This window comes from Equus asinus, chromosome 1 (genome assembly GCF_041296235.1).
Source record: "Equus asinus isolate D_3611 breed Donkey chromosome 1, EquAss-T2T_v2, whole genome shotgun sequence".
Classification (NCBI taxonomy): domain Eukaryota; kingdom Metazoa; phylum Chordata; class Mammalia; order Perissodactyla; family Equidae; genus Equus; species Equus asinus.
Window position 1 is genome coordinate 135,711,670 of NC_091790.1, and position 25,861 is coordinate 135,737,530.

Consider the following 25,861-nt stretch of genomic DNA (forward strand, 5'->3'; position numbering starts at 1 on the left):
GTTTAATACAAGATTTCCATCATCATTTTATGGTCAATTCAGGGTAGGCTTTTTAGGTTATTTAGTGTAGAAGGCAGTTATTTATTTACAGCAAGCCATGAATGTTCAAGAGCTTTTATGGTTAAATCTGGGAGTATAGGCTGGGAGGATTTAAATGTAGTCCTTTCTATTCCTATGATTTTATGAATTATAATTAGTAAAAAATCAATACTATAAACATTTTTCATATAGAGAAGTATAAGGTATTTCTTATATTGATGAACTTTATAGTCTTAAGTGGAAGAGAAGTTATATTTTATCAGTTATGAGTTGTGGAACTTTATATACATTATCAAATTTAATCTTTACAATGGCCCTCTAAAATGAGTGTGATTTTCTTGGTGAGAAAACCAAGGTTGTCATTAATAGACTTGCCAAGATCCTAGGTCTGTCTAGCTTAAAAGCTCTTTCAACTCACTACACTCCATTGCATTAACCAGTCTGTCAGAGAGAACAGGATATATACATAACACTAAATTACAGTGGCCAAGATTAAAGTCAAAATAATAATCATGTTAATATCATATAATAATAATAATTCTCATCATTTCAGAAGTGGGAAATATCATTAAGAACCACGATGACCTGAAATTAAGTTGAGAAAGTTAAGACTGAAGCCATACTCTTAGGATGAGATTCTAAGGGTCAGCCCTACCTAGCTATCCAGCCTTACCTCTGCTTATTCTCCTATGCAAGTCCCCAGCTTCAGGCAAACTCATTGTTTTTAAAAACATTTTGGTACAGCCTTAGTTATGCACTTCCTAAGAGTTTGACTATATCCTGCCATCTGTAGGAAGCCATTGAGGATTTCATAGAAGGTAAATCCTAAAGATTACCACTACCCCTTTACCTACATACTTACATGATCAAATCCTGAACCCTATATCACTGAAGCTGACTATACACCCTAGGCTCTAGGTGAGGGCAAGGTATGCCTTTTTCCTTACTCCCCTCCAAATGAGGTGTTTTAATGTCATGGAAGCTTTAGCGACATGGCTGGACCTAAGTACTAGGGTTTGTACCTTTTGGTGGCAGGAATGCAGATAGGGCTTAGGTTCAGGCAGCTGGTCTAACCATTTTTCCCCCCTCTTCCTCTGTCTTTTCTCGCTGTCAGAGAACTCTAGGCTAGAGGGGCCTGTAGACCTTGTGATTTACACATGGCACAGCTTTAATACTCTGGGGTAAGAGATGCATAGGGGTTAGCAGTTTGGTACCAAAGTTAATAGTAAATAGCATTAATTTTTCTTGGAGTGTCCTTCCTACTTATACTCCAGTTAGAAACTGGCCTTCAAGGATTTGTGAATTTAGAATGTCGTTCTTATTTTATACCATTTGTTATTTTATTCTATTGAATAATTAACAAACCAGACTGCTATATTTCTACACTCTTTAAGGGTTTCTTTCAGGAAATACTGTTCAAAATATATCAACAATCCAAACACTTTTCATCACCTTAATTTCTAGAGTGCTGGTCCAAGAAACTGTCACCTGTTGCCCAGATTACCCTGGTAGCCTCCAGATTGGTCTCCCTCTTTCCATCTGTGCCTTCCCATAGTTTGTTCTCAACACAGGAGCTAGGAGAATCTTTTTTTTTTTTTTTAACCTTTTTATTTTGAAGTAATTTTAGACTTACAGAAAAGTTGCAAAAATAGTGCAAAGAGTTCCTGCCTACCCTTTACCCAGCTTGCCCTAATGTGAACATCTTGTATATCAAAACTAAGAAATTGAGTTTGGTACAATATTACTAACTAAACTATATGCTCTATTTAGGTTTCAGCAGTTTTCCATTAATAACTTTTTTTCTGTTCCAAAATCCAAACTAGGATCCCACATGGCATTTATTGTCACATCTCCTTAGTCTCCTCTAATCTGTGAACAGTTAGGTAGTCTCTTTGTGTCTTTCAAGGCCTTGACACTTCTGAAAAGTACTGGCCAGTCATTTTGTAGAGTGTCCCTCAATTTGTCTATTTTCTCATGTTTAGATTGATGTTATGCATATTTCTTGAGAATACTACAGAAGTGATGTACCCTTTTTTAGTGCATCAAATTGAGGAAATAAGGTCAATATTTTACTGTTGGTGTTAACCTTGATCGCTTGGTTAAGGTGGTATTTCCCTTGTTTCTCCACTGTAAAATTGCCATTTTTCACTTTGTAATTATTAAATATCTTGGGGGAGATACTTTGGGTCTATACAAATATCCCATTTTTCCTCAAACTTTTGCCCACTAATTTAAAAGTCTGTCTAGCTAACAAGTACAATAAGACAAGAAAAGAAATAAAAGGAATGCAGGTTTAAAAGGAAGAAATAAAACTACTTCTATTTGTAGAAGACATGAGTCTACTTTAGACAATCCAAAAAAATCTGCCAAAAAAACCTCCTAGAATAAGTGAATTTAGCAAATTTATAGTATACAAGGTCAATATACAATTTCAGTTGTTTTTCTATGTATTAGTAATGAACAACAGGAATTGAAATTTTTTTATAGTACCATTTATAGCAGCACCCTCAAAGAATAAATACTTAGGTATAAATCTAACAAAATATGTGTACCATTTGTATGATGCGACCTATAAAACGTTGATGAAAAAAATCAAAGTAGATGTAAATAAATGGAGAGAAATACCATATTCATGGATTGGGAGACTCACTATTGTTAAGATGTCAGTTCTACCAGTAATCAAGACAATATAGTATTGCTGAAAGAATAGACACAGAAAAATGGAACAGAATAGAGTCCAGAATTGGATGCACACAAATATAGTCCATTGGTTTTTGACAAAGGTACAAAGGCAATTTAATGGAGAAACGACACTCTTGAACAAGTGGTGGTGAAACTATTGGATGTTCATCCATAAAACATAATGGACCTCAATTTATACGTCAAACCTTATATAGAAATTAACTCAAAATGGATCACAGGCTTCAATAGAAAACCTAAAACTAAAAAACTTCTAGAAGAAAATATAGGAGAAAATTTCTATGACCTAGGTTAGGCAAAGAGTTTGACATATGACTCCAAAAGCACAATCTATAAATGGGAAAAAAAATGATAAATTTGACTTTATCAAAATTTAAAACTTTTGGTCTGTGAACAACACTATTAAGAGAATGAAAAGAGAAGCTACAGACTAGAAGAAATATTTGCAAATCGTATTTCCAGTGAAGGACTTTTTTACAGAATACAGTCATGTATCACTTAACAGGAATACATTCTGAGAAATGTATCATTAGGCGATTTTGTCATCGTTGAAGCATCATAGAGTGCACTTACACAAACCTAGATGGTATAGCCTACTACACATATAGGCTGTATGGAACTAATCTTATGGGACCTCTGCCATATATGTGGTTCGTTGTTGACCAAAACATTGTTATGTGATGAGCTCAAATTCAATAGTAACCCATCTTTAAAATTGGCAAAAGATCTAAACGGACGCTTTACAAATTAAGATATATTCATGGCAAATACACTTATGAAAACATGCTCAACATTGTTTGTCATTAGGGAAATGGAAATTAAAACTATTGTGAGGTACCACTACAGATTTATTAGAATTGCTACCAAAAAAGGAAAAAAACCCTGACAGTTCTAAATGCTGACCAAGATTCAGAGCAACTGTAACTCTCATATGTGGCTGAAAGGAATGAACTGGTGCATCTACTCTGGAAAACACTTCAGTGGTTTCTTATAAAGTTAAACATATAACTTACCACATGTCCCAGCAATTCTGCTCCTGGATGTTTACCCAAGAGAAATTAAAACATATTCACACGAAATCTGTATGTAAATGTTTTAGTGGCCTTATTAACAATTGCCAAATACTAGAAACAACCAACATGTCCTTTAATATGTGACTGGTGAGTCAAACAGTGGTCATCCATACAATGGATGGATACAATGGAGTAGTACTCAGCAATAAGAAGGATTGAACTATTGATTCATGCATTAACAAGGATAAACCTTAAATGCATTTTTCTAAAAATGCTAAAGCCTGAGAAAGATCTAGCTCAAAAACTTGTAATGGCTCCGTATTGCACACGGGATAAAATCAATGCCTTACAATGTTTCTCTCTTTACTTCCACTAGAATATAAACTTCATAGGTACAGTCATTTTCATTTGTTTATTTATATTTGTTGGCTGAAGGAAGGTATTAATACTGTTGGTTTACAGATGAGGACAAAACTCAAAGAGGTTAAGTTACTTGGTAAAACAGAAACAGAATCTGAGCACAGGTCTTTTCAACTCCTACTACACTTCTCCTTGCCATCACCCTTCTTGGCAACACCTTTGGCTTTGCATAGTTTAAGAATTAGTCCGTGATCCTCAACTCACTTGTGTATTATAATCTACTGGGAAGCTTTTAAAATTCTTACTCTGGCCTTGTTCTCCCTAGATGAGTTGAAATCACCTCCCCAGGTGATTCTGGTGCATAGTGACAAATGAAAATTATTACAGGTTAATAAATGCTTGTTGAATGAGAGAATGAACAGAGTCGATAGCTTCATATATTATTTGCCCACATGGTTTTTGTCCGCTGTAGTATATTGACTTTTCCTGGATTTTTTTCCTTCTATCTTTCTTTCTTTTTTTACTTTATCTCTTGAAAATTCTCTTAGAGTCTCTTTTTAAACCATCTTTTCCTTTTCTCTAAGTATTATTACAGTAACAATTAGAGCATTTCTGTGGACTTTGAGCTTTTGGAATCTTCATCCTAGAGAGACATCTCTCTGATTTCAACCTGGAGCTGGGCGGGGTTGGGACCTACTGTTTGAATGAACTTTCTACTTGTTTCTTTTCTGGCTAAAGAAAAGTTTACTTATGGGTTTAAGATTGTTATTTTTATCAATAGTGCAGACAGCTGCAGAAGGATGGATTGAGTGTGTGTGTGTAATATTGAATTTTCTTCTAGTTAATTGAAGAATGGGAGCCAATTATTTTGTTTAGGTCAACAACTTCAATCCATAATCATGACTTTAAAAATAATTTTGTGAAAACATAAATTAGGGGTTGGTTATTTATTTCTGAAGAACTTCATCTTCTGTAAAAGATTTCTGAGAGTAGTTTGTTAGTTTAAGTGCACTTGAGTTTTTGTTGCAGATTATTAACCTATGAATGGGAAAGTTGAGAGACAAAGATTTAAACCTAGAGTTATAGAGCCCTTCACAATTAAAAGTTAATTAGAAATTAGGGAAGGCTTTCTGGAGTCCATTGACAGGCTACATTTTTCTTATTTTTTTCATTAAATACGTATCAAATGCTGTGCTTTCCTAGTGAAAGATGATGAGGATTTGCCTAGATTTTCCTATAAAACTTAGAAGCCTAAAATAAGGAATTATTTTCACTTCTCTGATAATCCATCTGCTGCCTCATGAAGCGCTATGCATAGATTTATCTTGGAGTTGGAGAAATATTACTTAAGGGTTTGATTCAAACAAGGAGGGAACAATCACTTCAGGTTATACTAGCTGTGGCTATGAAGAAGCAAAAGGACACATCTGGCAAATTTCTAGGCAAGTCTTGTGAGACTAAATCTGAGGGGGAGTGGAGCTATGACTGTTTTAAGTGATGCATTTCCTGGTGACTCTCAGGCTTATTGAGCTTAAATTTTAAAAATGAAACAGACTTGAAAATAAAAGAGGACTACAAAGAGGTTTCTAGATGCCGTTATGCTTTTCAACATGAGTGACAGTGATATTTAATGCACATTTAGAGTATTATTGATTTTTTAAAGTATCTTGTTATTTTAAATAAGTACCCCAAGATATCATTGCTTTCTTAAATATTTCTTTTTTTACATGTTGGATAGAAGTTGTTTTTCTTATAGAACATTTCACTAAAGTAATGTAAATCAAAGAAAATGTGTTATGTGTTAATCTAACCTAAAACTCTGAAAATGTTTATGGTTTGAGCTACATGCTATCAGAGTAGAAAGATAACACCAAAACAACTGAAAGTTTCCAAATCCTTAGGAAAGACTCTTTCGAACCCCCATGATATCCTTTATATTTGGTTATAGATAAAAATATACAATAAACTTAGTGGAGTTCTCATTAGGGATAATAAACTCTTAAAATGCTTAAAGCAGTACAACAAAACACAAATTATTTCACTGAGAATAAACACATGGCTCTTAGATTCTGTGAAAAACAAAAGAAATAAATAAAATAACATCCAGTCTGTCCCTGAAAAATCTCCCAATGGCAATAGTATATTGTGATAAGTAAAGGGTGTGTGAGGGAGGGATTTACTCGTGTCATTCAAGATGGGATGATAAAGGAGTAGTACTTTAGCCTAAAGGTTCAGCAACCCTCTGGAAAGCTAAATAAAAATGTAAAAATTATGAGGAATGATCTAATTTGTGTATATAAATATTTGTAGTGTATATAGGTATACAAATATATTTACATATATTATAAACAGGGTGGTTATTTTTCAAAACGCTAATAGTAGTTATCTTCCAGTAAATAAACTATGGGTTTTTTGTCCTTTTTCTTTATTCATGTTTTCAAAAATTACTAGTATGCATATGTATTTGTATATTTAAAATAAAAAGTCAATAACAAAGAACCTTTAAAGGACCCAAATGGTGACCTCATTAACTATTGATGTGGGCCAGAAAATGTGCCTCTCTACTCTAAAAGAGGCTTAGCAGGTGTCTTACCCTGCCTGCTCACCTTTATCTCCAAGCTCAGTTATAACCATTTAGCTGGAGGGATCTAGGAGCTTTTTATGCAGTGATGTGCACCCATTGAAATCACCTAAGGAGCTTAAATACAAATGCCTGGGTGCCACCCCCTGGAGACTGATTTAATTGGTCTGAGATGTAGCTCAGCCAGTGGGACTCTGAAGTTCTCCCCGTTATTAAATGTATGGCCAAGGTTGAGAGCCTCTGTTTTACAGGAAGCTTAACTCTTTTGTTTTTCAGTCCTTTAATTTGTAATCTGTTGAGACTGTTACTACCCTGTACAAAACTTGTGTTGAACAAGTACATATTATTTTCAACTGTTTTTTTAAAGCTATATTTTAATGTCCAGCCTGCCAATGAGTTAATTGGATAACATGATAGACTCTTGTATTCTGCTTCCAAGTTTTCCTCCCTCTAGTCTGTCTTCCACACTGTCACAACAGTTAATTTCCTAAAGCATAAAGTAGTTATGACACTGCCCTGCATAAGAGCCTTTAATTATCCATTCTTTCCATGTTAAAGTATAAGTTTCTTAGTCTGGCCCCAACCTATTTTCAGTTTTATGTCCTATTAGTCCAACAGTAGAGACCCTGAACTCCATCTGTGCTCACCATTCCTTGAATAGGCCTTTTACTTCATACCTACCTTTGCATATGCTGTTTGCCTTGTCACTAATTTTGATCATAGTTCAAGAATAGATTCAGAAACATTAGGATGGAATGAAACTAGCATTTATTGAGCACATTAGCCAAAGAATGTGGTAGGTACGTTGAATAAAGTAGCACTGATAATCCTCACAGCCATCCCTAAGAAATGGTCATTTTCCTTTACTGTACAGATAGGAACCTGAGGCTTTTTTTTTTCCTGAGGAAGATTGGCCCTGACCAATCTTTTTGCTTGAGGAAGATTGGCCCTGAGCTAACATCTGTGCCAGTTTTCCTCTGTTTTGTATGTGGGTCGCCGCCACAGCATGACTGCCTACGAGTGGTCTAGGTCCGCACCTGGGAACCAAACCCAGGCCACTGAAGCAGCGGGTGCTGAACTTAACCACTAGGCCACTAAGCTGGTGCCATGGAACCTGAGGCTTTTGAAGGATAAATAACTTGCTCAAAATTACACAGCTAGTGTAGGCAAATATGACATTTCAAACTCCAGGTCCAGTGATTGTTTCCGTGTCCTTCCTCTGCCACCCACCTCACATTGCTTCAGTAGTAAATGCCCATATGATAATTATCATAACCTCTTTCCAAACATAATATGCATAAATGATGTTTTCAGCCTTGTTTTGAATGCTCTTTAGTAGAAGGAAATAAATTTAATGGTCTTAAGGTAGAATAATCACTATTTCCGTTGTTCGGTGTATAATCAGTTATAATCAGTTTTATCAGTTTGCTGTGACTATCTGATTAATCAGTGAGTTGTGTAGTCCTATATATTTACATTTGAAAAATCTTGCTCTGGTGTCCTTGTACGTACTGAGCAGTTTCACTTTTTCTTTACTATAATTTAACACCTATTCTGCTGTTTTTATTTGAGCAAAATTTCCTACATTTATCACTACCCCAAACTGGCTGAGTCAGATTTATACATAATTTATACAGAGATTTAAGTGTATTCAACCGTAAAATTCAGTGAAGCTAATTTCCTGTCCGTGTGAAGAGGAAAATTGAAAAGCCCATATATGTAAATAACTTTTATAGTGCAAAGTGCAGCCTGTGATTTCTTAACAGTCTCTGTGCAGGGAGATGTTACAGTTTAACAAGAAGTTAATGGGCAATGTTAAAAATTTGAGATGTTTTGGCTATTAAGATAAATTTGGTAAAATGTTATATAGTTGATCCCCTTAAATATGCTTCCTACATGTTATTAGTGTTCCTAGACATTGTTTCTTTAGGTTACGGCTTCATAATTATTGCTTTACAATCTAATTTGATAATTTTTCCTCCATTAGAATGTGAAACATGTTGCAGTAGCATTCAAGAAGTGGCTGAAGGGGGAAGGAAAAAAGTGCCACTGTCTATCAGAAAAAAACAAAACAAAACATGGGAAATACAACCACCAAATTCCGTAAAGCTCTCATCAATGGTGATGAAAACCTGGCCTGCCAAATATATGAAAACAACCCTCAGCTAAAAGAATCCCTTGATCCAAATACATCTTATGGGGAGCCTTACCAGCACAACACTCCGTTACACTACGCTGCCAGACATGGAATGAATAAGATACTAAGGTAAGTATTGCTGTCAAACAGTATAACAAATTAGTGAAAAGGGAAAAAAACCCTGATCTTTGAAAATATACTTAGATATGTGCATGTTACATGGTATTGTGGTGAATTAAACTTACCAAAACTGAATATGCCTAAATTATTAAGTATGATTTTTTAATTATGCCTAAATTAGACCAAAAGTTTTAATAATGAGATTGGTTCACGTATTCTTGTTGTGGTAAATGTATTTTGATCCTGAGTAAGTTTCATAGTATGAATTTTAGATAATAGTATAGTATTTAATTTACAACATTTTGATTCTAGAAAAGTACTTGTTAGCTAACAAGAAGTTTCAGGGAGTGGAGCCTACAGCGAAGTTCTAAACTCTGATTAGCTAGTTTAAATTGAAAAACAAATGTTTTTGCCTTATCTAGTCATGATCAGGTTTGAGTTTCTCTTAATGGGGTTCAGTTACCTGAAAAGACTTTTCTAAAAGCAAAACATTTACTTAAACTGAAAATACTAAGAAACTTTTAAAAAACTTCTTCAACAAGAAAACATTAGTGACAGTAAATATAGTTATATGAAGATTCTTACCTAATTACATGGGAGTTAAATTTGATAATTGCTAGCTTATAAAAGGAAAGAAGTAAAGGATAGAAAAGTAGTTCTAAACAGATTTAATTTTTAGAAGTAGATTATGCAGCTATGAAAGTCTGATGCTAGAAGAGAAAGAAAGAAACACTTCTTTGCTTACACAGTGAAATATAATTTTTAAATCACTATTCAGAGCTCTTTAGAACTTGACAAAAAACTGAACTGTCAACCTTTTTTATATTTCTTATACAATTGTTGTTCAAATTAAGCTGCTCTTTTTGGTGTTCCTGAAACATGCCGTGTGTGCTATGTTTGCCATGTCCCTGCTGCTCTCTCTACCAGGAGTGTCCCCCTTCCCCACTCCTCTCAGCTTTCTGTCTCATCTAAATCATACCCTTCCTTCAAGGTCCTGTCAAGGCTTTATCTGTCTCCTTAGCCTGTTACAACCGGTAGAAACCTCAATCTTTTTTTTAACTTCTATGGCTTTTTTTTGTTTGTTGATATTACTTGTATGGTGTACACTATTTCATTATATTTTATAATTTTGTGTATCTTCTCCCTGCCTACCTAAATTACAACTTTTTAAAGGTACCTTCTTTGTACTTTTACCATCTAGCATAGTATCTTACAAAAAGTAAACAGAAGTTTTATAAAATCATTCCACAAGTAAATATTTTTATGATCAGGATTTGTGAATGAGAAGAATTCCATAAATAATTTAGGTCATCCAGACCCATGACTTTATCAAGTAGGTATTTCTGTAACCTTTTAAAAATAAAATAAGTATTTCTTGACTTAAAAATAGGTATTTCTGTAACCTCTCTTTTTTGTATTTCTTTTATTTTCATTTCTCTAAAAATACCTACGTAAAAGCTACCTCCTACTCATCTTGTTTGAAATTTTATGTTTTTCTTTCCAAAACTGGGTCACCCAATGTTAATGACACTAGCATATTGTGCTGATGTGATAATGGCAAACAGATTGAGAGCTTATTATTTTCTAAGCACTATTAGCAGTGCGCTACATGCATTGTCTAATTTAATCCTCATTACAGTTCTGTGAGGTGGTTCGTTACCTTCATTTTAGAGAAAACTGAGACACAGAAAGGGTAAGCAACTTGTCAGAACTCTGCAGCCTGTAAGTGGCAAAGCTAATTGCCCAGGGGAGATGACTGACAGCTTTAGGCTTTTAACCACTGATCTGTATAGCTTCTTATCTCTACAGTCAGATAAATTTATGTGTCACGGCTACTTAAGCCACTTATTAGCAAGGCAAGTTACTTAGTCAATCTGGTTTCCTTATCTATAAACTAGGTATGTATCTCATAGAGTTTGTGGGACAATTACATTAATTAGTGTGTCTATTATGCTGCCTAGCATACAATATATACTCAATAACGTTACTACTTCTCACCTCTGTAACCCTAAATATCTTCAGATCATCCCTGACTTAATCTTCTCCTTTATCTAACCTGTTACTAACAGAGTTCACTAAGTCTTATCTCTTGGTTTTACTTCTTTCCATTCCCAAGCGTATTTCACTCTTATCAACCCCTGCTCCCAAATGGAAAATATCTGACTCCTAAATGTGCTTTTTGCAAATCTTTTGCTGTTCTAATCTCATGTCCAGATTAATCTTGCTGAAGTATAGCCTTTTTAGTGTTCTTTCTTTCATGAGAAACCTATAACAATACCCTATTGTATGCATTATTCTGTTTGGCTTTCAAAGCTCTCTTTACACGGCTCTCATTCTACCCAGTTAGGGGAATCTCTCCTTACTCTCTAACATGATCTTATCAGTCAGACTGGTTGATTAACTTCCCTGTTGCTTTCCCCACATTTAGAAATGCCACTCCCTTAGCTTTATTCTTGTTGCTCCTTGATTCTCAGATGTCTTCTCTCTTTTCTAATTCCCTGTCCTTTAAATCCTAACTTGGTTTCTGCCTTTTTTATGAATTCATTCTCAAGTACTGTGACCTACAGTATTCTTCCTGACATTTCTACAACTTAGATTTTAAACTGTCCTATCATTATTAAACTCATTACTAGATTGTAAATATCATAAATGCAATGCTGGACACTTACAAATGTTCTCAGTAGATTAACTATTGATTGCTTAAATCAATGAAGGCTTTCTTAATTTAAGTTGAACATTTTCAGTAACATTAAAAAACTGTTGCTTTTGCTTCCTAATATTGAACACTCCAATAATATTTAGTATCAGGTTTTGTTATATGATTAATTAAAAATTGCTTGCAATACCGAGTAAAATGTATTTGTATATTAATGTTACTAAGGTAGTATGTATATTTTAACATAAAAGAAACCAAGTAGCAAAATATTTTTTAACCATTTATAGTTTAGTTTTATAAATAAATTTTATAAAATTGGAAAACACCATATAAGAAGGTTACCTAGTCCAGTGATTCTTTAAGTATGTTCTGAGGACTCCTGGATCCTGAGATTCTTTCACGGGGTACATGAGGTTGAACTATGTTTATACTAACACTAAGATGTTATTTGCCTTTTTCACTGTGTTGACATTTGCAGTGATAGTGAAAAAACTGAGGATACAACTACTGATGCCTTTATATGAATCAAGGTGGTGGCACCAAACTTCACTAATAATCATTGTATTTGTCACTGCCAGGCACTTGCAGTTTAAAAAAAAAAGAAAGCCAATTTCACTTAAAAATATTCTTGACAAAGCAGTAAAAATTATTAGTTTTAATTAATCTCCATCCTTGGGTACACATCTTTTTAATATTGTATGTGACAAATGGAAAGAATGCATGAAGCACTTCTGCCATTGGTGTGGTATGGTGATAGCTTTGAAGAGGAGCACTTGTACTATTGTTTGAGTTGTGAATTGAACCACTTACTTTTCCTGAAACACCATTTTAAACTAACCACAAGAAAAAAATGGTTATTCAGACTGGGATACTTGGCAAACATTTTCTTGAAAATGAATTAAGTGAGCATATGAATCAAGGAAAAATTGACGGTATTTGTTGCTAATGATAAAATTTGAGCTTTGAAGTGAATATTAGGATTTTGGAAAACTCATATTCACTGCCTTCAGCTTGACAGCTTCCTAATACTTAGAGACTTTTCTGATAAGATTGGTGGTGATATAACCTAATGTGATTTTTTTTTTAATACTGTATAATGAAATGTGACAACATCTAGATCTGTGTTACTCAGTGAATCAGTATTTTTCAGAAGATCAGAATTTGATTTTTAAAAATTATGCCTGGGTAAAAGATTTATTCAAATTAGAAGGTAGACCAATGGATTTTAATGTAGTAGAATACAAAAAGTTCATTGATATAATTTCAGATTCTATGTTGCAACTAATGTTTAAGAAATGACCACTTGTTGAATTTTTGGTATAATATCAAATATGAATATTCACAATTATCTGAAAAGGGTATTTTATTATCATATAAAGGCTGGATTTTCTAATAAAAAAGACAATTTTCTTCATATATGTGAACAAAACAACATATCACAACAGATTGAATGCTTTGAGAATCCATCTGTCTTCTATTAGCCAGACATTAGAAGAAATTTGTAAACATGTAAAACAATGCCATTCTTCTCACTTAATTTGTTTTAAATATAGGTATTTTTCATTTTAAAATTTTGCAAGTGTTTAATATGTAATGGGTTTTTTTTTAATGAATAAACATTTTTAAAATTTCTGTTTTAATTTTTAATATGGTAAGTATCAGTATATGTAACCCACATAAACAAAAGCTCTTAGGAATCTTCAGTAATTTTTAAAGTTGTAAAAGGGTCCTGTGAGCAAAAAGTTTAAGAATTACTGATCTGGTCTTATGTTCCTTGTTCCTCTAAGCAGGAATATGTCTGTCTGTCACCATCTTATGGTTATCGTTCTACTGAATGAGAATTTAAAGACCCACAGAAAAGGTGACTGTATATTCTCTTTTAGTTACAGTTTGGACTACCATTATGATATATGAATACCAATATTTATACTTATATTTTTACTTTATACTTGACTTTTGACTTCAGCCTAAAGTGTTTGGGCATTTTCTTTTTTTTTCCTTAATTGTTTGGAGATCAATGGCTCATAACTTCTTTATTAAAGCCCTTAAAACCCTATACTAAACCCAGAAATTACTGTATTCCTCTTCTTTCCTAAGAATAAGCAACTCTAATTTCTTTAATTTGTGTATTCTTTTGTTTTTTAAAAATTTACTTAGTGCTTAGAAAATCACAAATAAAATTATTATTTTAACTGATTACTTGCTTTTGGAATTAAGAAACTACTCTTAACACTGTGTCATGTAGAATAAGGATAAATAGCATTTACTCATCAGTATTAAGTAAAATAGCAACTCTATTTTAACTATTTGTGTTTTAGATAGCTTCAGATATTTCACTGAATTTAACCTTGCTAAACTTTCTACCAAGTTGAAGGCCATTATTTTCTCATGCTGCCTCATGTAATCTGGGGTACCTCCCTGCTAGTTTCAGTATAGACACTGGCTCAGCTTGCCTAGATTCCTAATACATGACATATGTGGGTAGACCAAGGTAGATACACCTAGTCAAGGACCTTGTAGCCATGAAGTAAAGCACTCATTTGGAATAAGACCTTGGTTTTTATCCTTGTTTCCTTTAGCTTTCTGGTACCTGCTGCAGCAGCCATAACTTTCGTCTCTTCTTAGGGACAGTACTATAGTCAAAGAAGAGTAGTTGACAGTTTAGCAGCTAGTTTGCATCCATATCTCTCTGAACCAAATGCTGTGTGTTTACATTATACTACGTTACAGGGCCTCTTTGATGGGAAACTAAATCCATAGTCATAAATAGCTATTACTTAATGTAGCAAAAAGACTGCTAGACTTGAAATTCAGTGTGTTCTAGTTTGGGTATGCAATTCATTAGTTGTATCTTCTTGGGAAAGTCATGTATAAAATAGAGATTATAATACTTATTCCTTAGATTTTACAGAATAGCTTCTTTTGCTTATTTGGAAATAAAACGGGCCTGTCTTTTGGTATAAATAAAATATAAAATCTTTATTAGAGCATATATTAATTGCAGGCTTTGAGAATTAAAATAGAATTTCCAATTATTGATTTCTGTTTTTTGACTCTTTTATATTTCAGGAGTTATTAAGTTCTTTTAAGTGGATTGAAATTCAGTCCTCTCCCAACTCCTCTTGCGTGCAAACCCGTAGGGCAGGGACTTAATCTGTTTTCTTCACAATATGCCTAACTTCTGGAATAGTACCTGGCGAATAACGACTGCTCAATAAATATTTGTTGCATGATAGAGAAGATTGAAAACGAACTGAAGGTGTATGTACATGTTATTAACTGAGAATAAGAGTGTTATGGCAACAAATTGAGGCTCTGGGAGAGAAGACTTCTTTTGAAGGGAGCCCAGTTGAATGTGAGACAATGGTGGAATATGCAAGAGAAAGGGGCCTATAAGAAGTTAGGATATGGTGTAGAGGTCTGATTAGAAGTCAGACAGGGTGATAGAGCATTAAGAATTAACAGGAGTAATAGTAGAAGTCCTTTGAGAGAAACCATGATTCTGCCACCACTGCCTATCATTTGGCTTCTGATAATACTTTACAATTTACAAAGGGTATTCACAGAAAGCATTGAAAAATAAATGTCTTTGAGAATAGATGTGCTCTCTGAAAGGGAGGAATGTGTATGGAGAAGAAAATGGATTTAAGAACTGAATTTGGGGGCTGGCCTCGTGGCTGAGTGGTTAAGTTCGCGCGCTCCGCTGCAGGCGGCCCAGTGTTTCGTTGGTTCGAATCCTGGGCGCGGACATGGCACTACTCATCAAGCCACGCTGAGGCAGCGTCCCACATGCCACAACTAGAAGGACCGACAACGAAGAATATACAACTATGTACCGGGGGGCTTTGGGGAGAAAAAGGAAAAAAATAAAATCTTTAAAAAAAAAAAAAAAAAGAACTGAATATGCTTCCAATAACAGGGTAGGAAGTGGAGCCATCATCATGGGTAAAAGAAAAGTTGTACTGATAAAAACTGAGAGATATTGGAAAGGTGTGTAGTTATGGACACCAAGGTAATACAAAGAATAGAAACCATGTAAATGAATAGTCAGCAATTTCAGGTTAAAAGCAAAAATTAAGGACAATGAATAATTTAGCTCTTAGGAAATTCCTATTGAGGTGAGAGAAGACAGTTTCAGTACAATGATAAGAATAGGGTCATATCAAAGTGGAGATTGCATGTAGAAGAAATAGAGGTTATAAACCGACCATTTGAGGATTAACAGTGAAAGAATCTAAAAAAACAGATGGCTCCTGGATGGGTAATGAGGGTCAGATGAAAGGGAGTTGTTTTTTTTCAGGTTAATATTTTCCTTACTCCAATTCTTGCCAATTATCTCTTGTCCTTGTTCTAGAATTAACCTTATATGCATGTAGTAAAATATACTTCATATTTACTGACATACTTACAGAAAGGGGCCTATCTAAAACTTATGTATCAATTATATATTTTTTATTCTGTTTATGCAGTCATGTAAAGTACAGAAGACTCTACTTTTGAATTTAAACTTGCTAGAAAAGTAGTAGTATGAATCAATAAAATTAGAATATCCAGCTTTATAGTTTTAGCTCAAAATATTAAGGCAGGTAGGGCACTATGTTTAATAAATTTGAGTCTTTCCTGAATAAATGTGTATAAAGAAACTATTTTAATATTTTAATTTCAGAATAATAAGCTTTGCTTGGTTTGATTAATTAGAGCCTGGCAGATTAGATGTGAGAACATTTTCAGAATTATCTCACTATCTCTTCTTTGTATTGGGAAGGATCTAGAAATGTTTAATACGAGAGAGAGAGAGATCCCTCCGTGTCAACTGACATCCTCCCAACTTCATTAAATTCCATACTGAGAAGAACCTGAGGTTTCCTGAACAAACTAAAAGAGAGAATAAATGATATATTGGAAATGGGGATAGGAAAGGCTGGATAAATGTGGTTGCACAGAATTTTATAGAATCTGAATTAATTTTAATAATTTCTTCCTAAATTAAATTTTCAAAGAAATGATTTTTTTGTTGTTGTTAATAATAATATCTCTCAGAAGAGGTTTTAATCTTGAACACATTTTTAGAGTATGGTTTTAATTTTAGTTATCTGTTATAATCCACTGTAATTCAACCATTATGAACACAGGGAAATATGACTGGGAATTTTATCATCAGTTGTTGACGTAGGGAAAATATTTATTTTCACTTTTTTTAACTAATTAGCAAGATGATGATTATGTAAATATATAAAACTACCCATGTTCTGCCTCCCTTAAACAGCTGTTAGAATTATTCTCTTCCCTTCTAGTTTTAGCTATAAACATTCATAGATAGACTTTTTAATGACCTTATTATAATTTTCTATTATATAGATATACCATGATTTATGTTTCCCATTTCTCCTATAACCAGAGATTTAAGTGATTCCAAATTTTTCTATTCAAACTAACACTATTTATTGATTGTCACTGTTTTTATAGATTTTTCTTTTAAGTTATTTCCCTTAGGATAAATTCCCAGGAGTAGGTTTACTGGGTCAAAGGGTAGGAACCATATATGTTAGTTGTTAATGAGCTATTATGTAACTTGCCCAAAATTACACAGCTGAAAAGTGACAGAACTAGGATTGGAGCCTGGCATCCTATACGAGATGCCATGTTCTTGACTGGTCTACTATGCTGCTGGCTTGAGAGATCTAGAGTGCTGTCTTAGGAGATCTCCACTGCCATGTCACTGATCTAGATCATAAAAGCAATATGGATTCAGTTTATCAAAATTATACCAAGAATTTGCTAGTCTCTGACACTTCACTGGGGATTCAAGAAAGAACAGGATTGGGAGGGGGGGCACCAACAGGATGGTGTAGTGGTTAAGTTCAGCGTGCTCCACTTTGGCAGCTCAGGTTTACCAGTTCGAATCCCAGGCACAGACCCACACCATTCATCAAGCCATGCTGTGGTGGCAGCCCACATACAAAATAGAGGAAGATGGGCACAGATGTTAGCTCAGGGCCACTCTTCCTCAAGCAAAAAGAGGAAGATAGGCAATAGATGTTAGCTCAGGGCCACCCTTCCTCACCAAAACAACAAAAAAGATAGGACAGGCTATACACCCTGCCTTGGAAGCCTATAGCGAAGTGGGAGAAGGGAACAGATATGTAAGAAAGTAACTATGCTCAATCTAATGAGTTAGTATATAATTAGGATGCTATATGAAGACAAAGAAGGGAGTGACCAAACTGAACTGGCAGAGGAAACCTGGTGTAAAGAGGTTTCTAAATAGGATTGGGTTTGTGTAGATAGTCTGGGTCAGTTCCTAGAAAACCAAATTACAGAGCAATCAATGAAGAGCCTACACATGTACTGCAGGGATCAGAAGGCAATAAGGTTATGTGGGACAGTAGAGAAAATATGCGCGGTTAGGGCTTTCTGAGCAAATTTTACTGAAACTTGGGACCTGAGTTAAAAAACAAGCTTTGAAAGATAAACTATGACTGAATACAGATTGAGAACTCAGGAGTCCCAGGAGATAATATGTTTACATTTGAAGAGGAGTGAAGAGTGGATGAGACTTGAGACCATGAAGACATTCCATAAATTCTAAAATACAGAGATGCTAGTGTTTTCTTCCCCCTAAAAGACCTATTTTACATTCCAAAGGGTAAGAACCTGGGATTTTCTCTTGGGACAATTTGTTTACACTCTCAGGAGTAGGTTCTTTCCCCCACCCTCCCCACCCCCGCCTCCCCCTGGCATGTCTCCAGATGTGGGGAGGTCTGTTATACCAGCCTCCCAGAGTCTTATTTTTGGGCTTCCTTGCTATATCAACTTTCTATTGCTGCAATAACAAATTACCACAAGCTTAGTAACTTAAAACAACACAAATTTATTATCTTAAAGTTCTGGAGGTCAAAAACCTGAAATGGTTCCACTGGACTAAACTCAAGATTTTGATAGGGCTGCATTCCTTCTGAAGGCTTTAGGGTAGAATCCCTTCCCTTTCCCAGATTCCAAATTCTGCCTGCATTTCTTGGCTTGTGGCCCCTTCCTCCACCTTTAAAGGCCACAGCAGTCTCTCTCTGACTCTGACCCTTCTGTCTTCCTCTTGTAAGGACTCATGATTACATTGGGCCCACCTGGATAATCCAGGATAATTTCCCCATGTCAAGAACCTTAACTTAATCACATCAGCAAAGTCCGTTTTACCACATAAGGTAAGGTATTCATAGGTTCCAGGTATTAAGACATGGACCTCTTTGGGGTAGGGGCATTATTCTGCCTACCACACTCTCCTGCAGTGAAGACCCCAATACATAGAGGATGACGTCTGATCTGGCTCTGCTTGCATTACCCCAGTGGAAAGTTGGGATATGAGGAACGGCATGATTATTATAAGTAATGGTAATTCATTTGTTTCTGCTCCAGAGACTTCATGTCTACTTTCAGGACAATTCAAATAAATGTAGATGCTAAAACCTAATAGGTTGGTTTTGAATGACTGTACTGCTGAGCTCTCTAGAGTCTTGAATGATAAAAAAGGAAAGATCCACAATTGTTCTAAAAATTCTCTGGAACCTTCTACTGCCTTAGGACCTGTTCCTCAGTCTTTTTCTCATAAGAGCTTTCCAGCTTGGCTAACTCATTCAAATTGAAGAGTCTGTGCTAGTTCCTCTAAGGTCAGTATTTGCTGTCAGAGCTGTGTGTTCTAAGCTGAAATTAACCTAGGAGCAATCCAGATGTAACTAGGGTTTAGGGTTTGGCTCTGCTTTCTTCCTACTGCTGTTCTGAACTTAGACATAGGAGTGCTAATGATATCAGCCCTCCACGGTAAATATAGGCACTCATCTTCAGATATGGGACTTGTATGCCCATTTCATAGTGTATTTGTATGTTTTCTAGTATAGGGTGACTGTATTATAGTGGGGTGTTTTCCAACTCATTTTCCAATATCCTATTATAGTGACTGAATTGCTCAACTATTCATCCTATGACCCTAGCTCAAGGATATATTAGGAGCTGGGCACAAACCTCAGATCTGCATTTGGCAGTAGTTAAGGCAGCTCACCTAGACCTATCATTGGTAAAGGCTACCACCTTGGAATTAGATATTGGTCTTCTAGAACTAACCACAGCTTACTCCCCTCAAAAAGTATTAGACTGTGTAGGGGCTGGCTCCGTGGCCGAGTGCTTAAGTTTGCACACTCTGCCTCAGCGGCCCAGGGTCTCGCCGGTTCGGATCCTGGGTGCAGACGTGGCACCACTCATCAGGCCTTGTGAGGCGGCGTCCCCCATGCCACAACTAGAAGGACCCACAACTAAAAACATATGCAGCTATATACTGGGGGGATTTGGGGAGAAAAAAGCAGGAAAAAAGAAAAAGAAGATTGGCAACAGTTGTTAGCTCAGGTGCCAATCTTTAAAAAAAAAAAAGTGTTATACTGTGTAAATATATGCCTTGTTATTTCAAAGGCTAGCCTATGACTTTTAGTAGAGGAAATTTTCCTAGATTTAAAATTTAGTCCCAGACTCATGCATTACTTGCTGTGCTTATTAATTGTCACCATCCTTATCAAATAAATATGTATTTAAGAGAAACAGGGCAGAGCAATAAAGAAAAAAGAAAACAGTTGGTGTGGAATGTTTAAGAATGTACTCTAAGCATTTATGTTATTGACATGTTAGTCTCTAAGTTGGGCTCTAGTCTAGCCCTTTGTGTGTCTTTCCTTCCTCCTCCCTTCGTTTTCTCCTGTCTTCCTTTTTCTTCACTTTGCCTTCATTCTCCCTTCCCTTCCCTTTCTTTTCCCTTACTATCCCTTCTTCTCTAATCTTAGTAGCAAATACTATAGATATTCAACTTTGTTTTTCTTAGTAATACTATTCTAGAATGGAGTTTTTTATAACTGTAGGAATTATTCATTCAACCTATTGTGAAGCAATACTTCAGTAGAAAATGGATTGGCAGCTAAGAAGCAGGGTTTTTATTTTTAACTTTTTATTTTCTGTATATTCTTATTTCAAGGTAGGAAAAACTGGTTTTCATCCTTTCCTTTACCATTTTAGGACTTTTCTCTTTGGTAGAGATGGAAATCCAAATAAACGGAATGTGCACAATGAAACATCTATGCATTTGTTGTGTATGGGACCTCAAATTATGATATCTGAAGGAGCCCTTCATCCTCGCTTAGCACGCCCTGCAGAAGATGATTCCAGAAGAGCAGATTGTCTACAGATGATATTAAGATGGAAAGGAGCAAAACTTGACCAAGGCGAATATGAGAGAGCAGCTATTGATGCCATTGATAACAAAAAGAACACACCACTGCACTATGCTGCTGCCTCAGGGATGAGAACCTGCGTAGAGGTAAAGCTTCGTTCTTTTAATATTCTGCATGGTAAAATTTGTGTCTTGGTAATATGTAATAGTCAGTGTTTCTTTTGCTTATATCTTAACAGTTAATTTAACTAGTCATTTTTGTCCCTTTTGTGGTTCTAAACGAATTTGCACGCCTTTTAAATAAAGTCATTTCCTTGTTTTAGGGAAAGATTAAAGACAAACCCACAGTTAACCAGTCAACCTTGGGAATAAAATGAAATCATGAGCAGTTAAAAATTTGCTAGCACCCTTGAAGATAATAGTTGTCACTTAAACAAATACTGAGAGTAACAGTTTTAGCAGGATGTTGTTCCACGTTTCTCCTGAGTTTTAGTAGCCAATTTATAAAATTTATACATATTGGATATAGCAAATGTTAGCAAGTGGTACCTATAGCTATGTTATCTAGAATTGATCAGTTCCCTAAGCAAGGGATAAATATTACTCAATACATTTAGTGGAGTCTTTTAAAAAATATTTGGAATTTTAAAATGCTGTTTAATCTGCATTATAGTGCTCCTGAATACTAAGTTTGAATTTTTCCATATGTGTATTTCATGTATATACATATAACATCTAACAACAGGCTGAGATAAAATCAGCCGTGTAAGATAGGATCTTAACTAGCTAAGAAATCATTACTCTTTATAGTATCATCACTACTACACATACAACAGAACAGACTTGTCTCAGCTACATTCATGCCAATCCATATGTAATTCATAGTTCTTCTGTGTAGATGTATTTAAGTATAAGTGAGGAGCATTATAGATTGAATCACAGAGTATCTACGTTACCAAAAATGTAGACCTTTATTTGAAAAGCATTGATCTAATCAGATTAAAATATATACCTGAAACTTTAGTATTTCTTTAATGTTATTCATGTATATATACTTTATACTTCTGAATTGATAAACATACCAAAAATGTGAATGTCCTTCATTTACTTATGTTAAGAGATTACAGCCATTTGTGTTTCTTTCGTATATCTGAAGTCTCAATTCTTTTCACTTCTAGAACCCTTCTGATCTTATATTTTGTTTACAGCTATTATTCATGATACTTATTAATCTTTTAAAGTCTTTGTCATTTCATCTCTTGGGCTTGTGTCACCTTTGCCCACTAGTTAGTTAGCAACAATCATTAACTTGAAACTGTTTTTTTAAGGAATGCTTCCTAACATTGATTCACATTGTGGTGGAAGGATGTCCTAGGATTTCAGGGGGAGGGGAGCTAATGGCAGAATTCCTGAGGCTTTTTACACAAGCCTTTCTGTATGTTGTTTCATGCCCACCTCCTGCAAGAGAATCCCTGCTGCAGTGACTCACCAGTATTGATGGGACTGCATCATATTTCTCAAGCGAGTTAGCATAGAAAATAGCTTACTTTTGATAGTAGTAATAATGCTCTTAAATTGCTGCTTTAATAGCTTCCAAAATTTTTCTATAAGCATTGTAGGAGAAGAGGTAGTCAGTCATGTGATATGCTGCAGAAAGGTAAAGGAATTAGAAGACTGAGAAAGGCTTTTGGATTTGAAAGGTATTAATAACTTTTAGGAATATTGTTTTAGTGAAATGGTAAGGGTAGAAGTCAGATTGTTGGGAGTAATTGAGTCATTTGCTGAGGAAGTGGAGAGGCAGAGGGTGTCAGTCACTAATTTGAGAAATGTGGCTGAGAAAGAAAGGAAAGTATTAGGAAAGTAACTAGGACAACAGAACCCCAGTACCAGGAGCCACTGGAAAGGCAGAGTGAAGGTGGAGGGAGTGCTCAAGGTCTAACAGGAAACACAGATGATGAAATGGTAATTTTACAACTACAACAGACTTTAAGAATCATCTTTATTTTTTTATACATCTTTTACATCTTTTCTCAAAAATGAGGTATACCTCATTTTTAAAAAAAAATTTTTTTAATATTTTTAAATTTCTTTTTTTTCTTTTTTCTTTTTTCTTTTTTTTCCATGGAAGATTAGCCCTGAGCTAACATCTGCCAATCCTCCTCTTTTTTTCTGGGGAAGACTGGCCCTGGGCTAACCTCCGTGCCCATATTCCTCTACTGTATATTTGGGACGCCTACTCCAGCATGGCTTGCCAAGTGGTGCCATGTCCACACCTGGGATCCGAACCAGCGAACTGGGCCAGCGCTTACCTCATTTTTTTGCACCTCGTAGATACTGCACTTTTTGCAAATTGAAGGTTTGTGGCAACCCTGCGTCAAGCAAGTCTGTTGGAGCCGTTTTTCCAACAGCATTTGCTTTCTTTGTGTCTCTATGTCACATTTTGGTAATTCTTGCAATATTTCAAACTTTTTCATTATTATTATATTTGTTTTGGTGATCTGTGATCAATGATCTTTGATGTTACTATTGTAATTGTTTTGGGGAACCACGAACTGCATCCACTGAAGACAGCAAACTTAATCAATAAATGCTGTATGTGCTCTGACTGTTCCACTGGCTGTTTCCCCTTCTCTCTCCATCTCCTCGGGCCTCCTGTTTCCTGAGACACAACAATATTGAAATTAGCCCAGTTAATAGCCTTACAATGGCCTCTAAGTGTTCAAGTGAAAGGAAAGATCGAGCAGCTCTCCTTTAAATCAAAGCTGGAAATGATTAAGCTTACTAAGGAAAGTATGTCAGAAGCTGAGACAGGCTGAAAGCTAGGCCTCTTGTGCCAGCCAGCCAAGTTGTGAATGCAGAGGAAGAGTTCTTGAAAGAAATTAAAAGTGCTCCTCCAGTGAACACATGAATGATGAGAAAGTGAAACAGCCTTATTGCTGGAATGAAGAGTTTTGGTGCTCTGGCTAGAAGATCAAACCAGCCACAGCATACCATTAAGCCAAAGCCTAATCCAGAGCAAAGCCCTAACTCTCTTCAATTCTGTGAAGGCTGAGAGAGGTGAGGAAGCTGCAGAAGAAAAGTTTGAAGCTAGTAGAGGTTGGTTCATGAGGTTTTAGGAAAGAAGCTGTGTCCATAACATTAAAGTGCAAGGGGAAGCAGCAAGTGCTGATATAGAAGCTGTAGCAAGTTATCCAGATAATGATTAATAATTAATGAAGGTGGCTACACTAAACAACAGATTTTCAATGCAGATGAAACAGCCTTCTATTGAAAGAAGATGCCATCTAGGACTTTCATAGCTAGAGAGGAGAAGTCAATGCCTGGCTTCAGAGCTTCAAAGGACAGGCTGACTCTCTTGCTACGGGCTGATGCAGCTGGTGACTTTAAGTTGCAGCCAGTGCTCATTTTCTATTCCAAAAATCCTAGGATTGTTAAGAATTGTGCTAAATGTACTCTTCCTGTGCTGTAGATAGAACAACAAACCTGCGTGACAGCACATCTGTTTGAAACATGGTTTACTGAATATTTAAATTTCCAACCCACCGTTAAGACCTATTGCTCAGAATAAAATATTCCTTTCAAAATATTACTGCTCATTGACAATGCACCTGGTCACTCCATCTGATGGAAATGTACAATGAGAGTAATGTTGTTTTCACACCTGCTAACACAGCATCCATTATACAGCCCATGGATCAAGGAGTAATTTTGGTTTTCAAGTCTTATTTAAGAACTAAATTTCATAAGGCTGTAGCTGCCCTAGATAGTGATTACTCTGATGGATCTAGGCAAAGTAAATTGAAAACCTTCTAGAAAGTATTCACCATTCTAGATGCCTTTAAGAACATTCATGATTCATGGGAGAAAGTCAAAATAACAATACTAACAGGAGTTTGGAATAAGTTGATTCCAACCCTCATGGATGAGTTTGAGGGGGTTTAAGACTTCAATGGAAGAAGTAACTGCAGTTGTGGTGGAAATATCAAGAGAACTAGAATTGGAAGTGGAGCCTGAGGATTTGACTGAATTGCTGTAATCTGATGAAAAAACTTGAACAGATAAGAAGTTATTTCTGATGGATGAGTGAAGAAAGTAGTTTCTTGAGATGGAATCTGCTCCTGGTGAAGATGCTGTGAAGATTGTTGAAATGACAACAAAGGATTTAGAATATTATATAAACTTAGTTGATGAAGAAGCGGCAGGGTTTGAGAGGATTGACTCCAATTTTGAAAGAACTGGGGGTAAATGCTATCAAACAGCATCGCATGCTACAGAGAAATTGTTTGTGAAAGGAAGAGTCAATCTATGGGGCAAACTTCATTATTGTCCTATTTTAAGAAATTGCCACAGCCAACCAGCCTTTGGCAGCCACCATCCTGATTAGTCAGCAGCCATCAATGTGGAGGCAAGACCTTCTACCAGTAAAAAGATTACAACTGACTGAAGCCTCGCATGATGGTTAGCATTTTCTTTTTTTGCAAAAAAAGTATTTTTTAATTAAGGTATGTACATTGCCTTTTTAGGCATAATGCTATTGCACACTTAATAGACTACAGAATAGTGTAACTATAATTTTTACATGCTCTGGGATACCAAAACATTTGTGTGACTTGTGAATATTGCAATATTCACTTTATTGTAGTGGTCTGGAACCAAACCCACAATATCTCCGAGGTATGCCTGTATAAAGGCCTCATCTTACAGATAGATCTGTGTAGGCTGAGACGTAAGGAGGTTAATTGACTTGTCTAGAGTTACCAGCCATTTAGATTATGGATCAAAGAGGTGGGGAGGGATTTGTTTTGAATACTAGGGGCTGCCCTACCCCTCTTCCTCTGGGATTATGAATGGAAAGGAAGGCAAAATAGATGAACAAATGTGTTGAGATAGTGATAATTGGATGTTTCTTTTAAGGGAGAACATTTTCTGCACCATCAAGCGTGTGAGGCTAAAAAACACATTTGAGTAAAATATTTAGTCCTTCTTGCTTGAGAGTGAGGAAAATGATACTTAGTTGGGATGCTTTGGTTGAGGTATTTAAAAACTACCTCTTTAG

General features: G+C 35.5%; 1 protein-coding gene across 4 annotated transcripts in view; it reads left to right on the plus strand.

Moving 5' to 3' along the window:
• ANKIB1 (ankyrin repeat and IBR domain containing 1) overlaps positions 1-25,861 on the plus strand; it is a 135,507-nt gene that overhangs the window by 37,373 nt on the left and 72,273 nt on the right. For all 4 annotated transcript variants that reach the window (XM_014842944.3, XM_014842945.3, XM_070508332.1 and 1 more), the window contains 2 exons: positions 8,681-8,959; positions 20,652-20,952. In XM_014842944.3, coding sequence (XP_014698430.1) covers positions 8,772-8,959; positions 20,652-20,952 — 489 coding nt within the window. In that variant the 5' untranslated portion in view covers positions 8,681-8,771. The remainder of the gene's footprint in view (positions 1-8,680; positions 8,960-20,651; positions 20,953-25,861) is intronic.